Here is a 5,887-nt window from a genome sequence, read left to right on the forward strand (position 1 = left end):
GTATAGCCCTTATTAAAAACATTCGGTCCTCAAGTTGCAAAATGTGCTAATAACGTTATTCCGAGTTATTTTCCTCGGCATTATGAACGCGCATCTGAGAGTGGGAGCTCGGGGGCGGGGCTTAAGGGGCAACTCAACTGTGCATGCTCTGTGAGCGCACATACGAGTACTTCTGCTCCGACGTCACGTGGTGTCACGTGACTTGAATTTTTAATTGAGCCGTCCCTTATACTATCTCTTAACGTCTCCCTGCCGACAGGGACACCCCTCCTGGCACGGTCCTTGGAAGATGCGGCCGCGTTTTTGTTTTTTGCGTCACCGGAACACGCTTTGCTGGCGGCAAAAATAATCCCACCAGACTCCTTTGCCCCTCCCACAGAGGGATGTCCTTGTCCTTTTCCGTCATTTCAAGCAATAAAAACTCTCGATTTTCTCTCAAATTATTACATTTTTTGGGACGTCCTCGGCTCAAGTTCAGGGCGTTCCGAGCTGAATGAGAGCGTCAAATGACAGCAAGACACCCCCCTGGCTGTAGTTCCTTTATAGCATAACGTTAGCATTTTGCTTCTGGTGATTAGATTTATGATTCGAAATTATAAAAGTAGGGTAGACATGTGGAGATTATCCAGCTGAACAAAACGTGCATTTATCAAACAGGTTAGTTTTCCCACAAGTCTTTTTTTTTTTTTACAATATTAAAAAATCCTATGGAGAAATCCCGTTGCTTTTTTGTCGAGGGAACCAGCAGCTTACTCCCGAGTCGGCCTACAAATACATCACTGCACCGCTCTATTGTATTTATATTTGATTAAGCAGTTGGCCATATTTCATTTAACTTGCCAGTTTTCTACTTTTTGATTTCTATGCTACATTTTGTGTAATATTTTTATTTTACATCTTCATTTCTCAAACATACTTGCAATAAACCTGCATGCAAGATGTTTACAAAGAGCTTAAATCAGACGGACGATAGGCAAAACAAACCAGATTTCTAACTGATATCTTTCAATTCATTTACTTTTTAGAAAGAAATATAAAAAGGCCTTTTTTCAAATTTAAAAACAAATCGCCACCAAAGAAATAAATGTTATAAAAAGCGATAAATGGGACTAAGTACGTTTTCAATGTTTCAACTTTACAAATAGTGCTTTAAACTATTTGGAACAGCCCTTAAAGTTTAAAAAAAAAAACGACTTAATTTGTATCTATTGAAAGGAAGCTTGTGTAAGATGATAACAAAGAGGAGAAGTAAAAGAACAACATTCATTCATCAGAGCTTTTCGTGGAGCGGTGTGTTTGGATGTGGAGGAGGAGTTGAGGAATCTTGACAGAACCACATTTCATCCAAATTTTACACAAATTTGGACTCACCTTGTCGGCCAGATCTCGCTGCGTCTCCACGGTAACCCTCAGAGTGTCGCTGAGCTCCTTCACAGCCGACACACCCATCAGAGTGCGAGTCACCAGCACCTCCTCCATGTCCTGCCGGTGCTCCTCCTGCACACAGAGAAGTAGAGAAACACGTTGATAGGTTTGTCTTGGATCCAGCTGCCAGCTCGAAATGATTACCCACACCGATAAGAGTAAAAGTCTGAGGAACATTTACCTTATCTGAATTCACTTAATATTTATAGATGGATGGGAAATGTTTGGGTTGCAGCAGTATCAAAAACACAAGGCAATGTACATAAGAGAAACTAATACACAGAAATAAACAGTCAAATGTATTTCAGAAATAGAAATAAAATAGCATTAAAAATCTTTGATCCACTTATGTAGGCCAACCCGAGTGTTTGCTCTCCGTTTCCCTCAACAAAAAGCCATTACAAACGGTTGTAGAGGCAGACTCATTCAGCTACTCATAAGCAACCCCTTTTCTAAAAACAGAACTTTATCCCAGACGAATCTCTAAAGAATCAGACCTTATCTTTAAGCTCTCCCTTGTTTGAGACAAGGAAGCCGGGAGTGCTACAAAAGCTGCCTTATTCTCAATTTTTAAAACTTATTCCTGCAGAAATGTATAATCCCTTAATTAAACTGCAGCTTCACACCACATGCATAATCCTTAAAACCCCTCCTGTGTATCAAACAGCGGAGAGGGCCCTGAACTCACCAGCAGCTGCAGCAGGATCTCCTTGTCCTGCAGACACAGCGCCTCCTGCTGCTTCACTTTGTCCTGACAGCGACTCACGCCCTCAGACACCAGCTGCCCGACCCCCCCCACGAACGACTCCACGGTGGTCAGAGCGCCTTTTAGCGCTGCCTCGTTCATCACCACCACGCCGTCTGGACAGAAAGACAGAAACATGTCAATATAATTAAAACCAGTATTATTGGTCAGTTTTAGTATTTTGTTAGATTTCCTCAACTTTATTGATTTTTCTTTTCTCTTGTTAGTCTGTTTTGGTTATAATTGTGGTTTAAGTATTGTACGCCTTCAAGTGAAGGTCAACTATGTATGGATTGTCAATTTATGTACAATAGCAGAGTTCCCGTTAGCCGGTAATTACCGGACTATGACCGGTAAAATATGCTGAAGACCGGCAAATCTAAATCTCTCCGGTCAAAAATAATTTCCCCTTAGCACAATACCGCATCAGTTGCGCCACTTATGTGACAGACAAGAAGAGTATATTCTAATGTCTATCACTTAATGTGGAGAAAGAGATGTCCTGTATGGGTTGATTGTGCGTTGATCTGTTGGTAATGCCTCGGGGTTCCGGTGGGCATGTAAACAAATGCATAATGCTGCGCTATACTTTGCGGCCTCACCCAGTTGCATAGCGACGCTTATTGTTTAGGTGTCTTTTAATAAGCAGGTAGTCCTATCATTAGCTAGATCTGATCGATATGGACCTAAACGCGAGTAAAGTCTAATCTGACGGGAGAGAGATCAGCTGCTGCTGACGAGTCGACACGCAGCTCTGCATGATCACGTGCAGCGGTGAGCGGAACAAAACACACACTTCAGGTTAGAATATCACACGTAGCTATTTTAATTACCTCTCAAACTACCGTAACTAGTTATAGATATGTTTAGTTTTACTGTCGGGTCACTCATTACTGGATCCGCGAGCTGCATGATACTGGCATAATTTTCCGGGCTCCGAATATCCGGTAGTAATCAGGCAGCGAATATTCGGGCTCCGGATATTCGGTAGTAATCAGCAGCGAATATTCGGCCCGCGCGTAGCGAACCGCTTCAACACGTGTATTCACGGCATTCATTTAGTTATTCTACAGTATTGTTGTTTTATAGAGATTAACCCAATTTGTGTTCTTTGAAATTGAAAAGGATATCGCATTGTGTTTGTTACTTTCGTTGAAGTTGTATACGTATGTCTTAAGTGTAATTTGGCTTGGCTTCCTATTTATGGATATGCTTTTATTTTGAAGGAGAGGTAGCGCTGTTGACAGGAAGTTGTTGTTGCTATGGAAACAACTTGACGGAGATTAACGGAGAAAAGTAATATCTACATATAAAGACGGAGAAATTAAACGATAACGTTTATGGTTAAGTGTTAGCACCCCCCGAACAAGCTCTTACGTTGATATTGGAGATTTCAATTTGGAAGAAAAAAACGGAGAAAAAATAAAAAAACAAACAAAACGAATACCCGAATAACGAAATTGAAACCCGAGTAGTACTTCAACGAACGAATATTCGAGTACAGCCCTACTGTCGGGTCACTCTGGATCCGCGAGCTGCATGATACTGGTGGGCTGTCAGGAGAAGGCGAGCGCTCCGTTTATTATTCCCTTGTTATTATAAATTACTGTTCACTTTTGAATAGTTAATCTAATTAGCTTGTTTAATATCGAATCATCAATTTGTTTTAAAGCTCAATATATAACAAAGAAGACCTTTGACTGGCACTTTTCTAATTTTGTCCGGAAGATTTAAACTTTAATGCACATGTTGACCGGCAAAAAAATATTCTAACGGGAACTCTGTACAATAGTAGAGACTAAGCTGAACACTAGTAGCTTTGAACTGTTGAACACTAACTGGTTCCTATCAATGTACCAAATGTCTTTTCTATGTGTCGATTTCCTCGACTGTGTCCCTGTTTCTCCTCTGGGTACACATATATTTGTACTTAATTAAAAAGATAAATAAAATGTACCAACAGTGTCCTTGACAAGCAGACATACATGTAGGACTCTGAATATACAGATTGCATTCAAACATTTTGATCACCTGCTCCTAAGAAGACTTTTGGCTTGAAATGTCATTTTAAATGTGGGAATAACTCCACACAACGACCGTCTCTCTGTTGGACCCCCTGCTGCTCTGTGCTCTCACCGATGGCCTGAGAGTAGCCGCTCAGCATGTGCTGCTGTTTGTCTCCGTGCTCCTGAACGCAGCGCTGCATGCTGCTGAACGTCCCCTCCATGCGCTGAGAGAAGCTCTGCTGGATCTCACCGTTGTGCTGCTCCACCTGCAGAACAAAGCACGTGCGTTAGTTCCTGATTGAAAGTAGCGAACTTTTCAGTCATTGATCAGATAGACTCTACACATTGAAGGAAAAATATTTGACCTTTTTCTTCCTGTCCAGCTTTTCATGCAGACCCGAAACGTCGCTGGTGCTGGCATCCACTGTACTCAGCAGCTGGAAGATGATACGAAACATTTTTAAATTAAAACGTTGGGGTAAGTACTCCCTTAAAGGGGACCTATCATGCAAAATGAACTTTTTGATGTCTTTTATACATCAATATGTGTCCCTGGTGTGTCAGGGAACTCACGCAGTGTCAGAAAATAAAACCCTCTCTCTTTTCCTCCGTACCCAAATCTCTAAAAACGGGGGAACAACAGAGCTGATCCAGATTTGCGTCCGATATGACATAATATCTGAAATGTGGACCCACGGCCCTATCAGAAACGTTGTAATCAGAAACAATGCCCGACTGTTTTGGACGTAATATGGTCGGTGTTTACATTAGCATCGCTAACACTCAGAGCTAACCTGTACTGGAGAGCATGTGTGTGAAGAAGCAGGAAATAAAAAAGGAACTCACCTTGCGGTATAACCGGCAAGAGAGAAAGCCTTTGAGCTCCATACCGTTTCAGAAATAATCCTTGATAATCCATGATATGGCGTTTCATCACGGCAGTATTTAGTTTAGACAGTAGCTGCCGGGTCCCGCATGAGCTCAGACCCCTCTTTTTATATTTGAAAGCTTTTATACCCCAAATCAGCACTTTTGAAACAGGAAGTGAAATAGAGGGATATGAGGCATGGCTAGAATGGGTGATCTGTTTGGTATTTGGATCAAAACACTTCATAGACATGTTTTTTATATATTTCTATACATCTGAAACCTATGCTATTGCCTAAAAATAGCATGATAGGTGACCTTTAAGCCAATTTTGAATCTCATACCACAGACTTGCAGCATATGGACAATAACAAAATAAATGCATCTGGTCTTCCTCTTCCTCATCACAGAATCTACATAATGGTGATGGTTCAATATTCAAGATGTTGAGTTGTTTTTTTGTTGTGGTAATCTTGTAAAAAATCTTAGATTGGAAGATTCTTGAATAATAATCAATTGTTGTTTTGCATATAGTTCTAAAAAATTGTGTCCAGGGTATCAAGATATTAAAATCATCTTCCCAGAAAGCGCACCATATGAGGAAAAGCAGTAAGGCCACTGCTCTCATTTGTTTTCATTAACTCAGTAGAATTAGTTTGAATCTGCACCTCTTGGACTTGGACTCAGATATTTTCAGATATTTTACCAAATATTACACTTTTATGCTATTTTGATATTACACGATTCCATATTGCCTTTTCTTATCAATTAATTGTGGAGCCCTAAGACTGACGTTGCATTTGGATGAACTCTTTTAAGTGTGCTTTCCTTTTTTATTACACAT

At 40.7% G+C, this 5,887-nt stretch overlaps 1 protein-coding gene across 1 annotated transcript; it reads right to left on the minus strand.

Moving 5' to 3' along the window:
• Nucleotides 1-1,371: 1,371 nt before the first annotated feature.
• On the minus strand, nt 1,372-4,634 carry LOC104952999 (kinesin-like protein KIF11-A; the record flags this gene model as incomplete). The annotated part of the gene is made up of 4 exons (XM_010779916.1): nt 4,542-4,634; nt 4,307-4,442; nt 2,114-2,286; nt 1,372-1,497 (listed from the first exon to the last, which is right to left on the minus strand). Coding segments are annotated over exons 1-4 (528 nt in total), but the record flags the coding sequence as incomplete, so codon positions are not given.
• Between the last annotated feature and the right edge of the window lie 1,253 nt (nt 4,635-5,887).

The sequence above is a fragment of the Notothenia coriiceps genome, unplaced genomic scaffold (genome assembly GCF_000735185.1).
Source record: "Notothenia coriiceps isolate Sejong01 unplaced genomic scaffold, NC01 NC01_scaffold00000415, whole genome shotgun sequence".
Taxonomy (NCBI): Eukaryota; Metazoa; Chordata; class Actinopteri; order Perciformes; family Nototheniidae; genus Notothenia; species Notothenia coriiceps.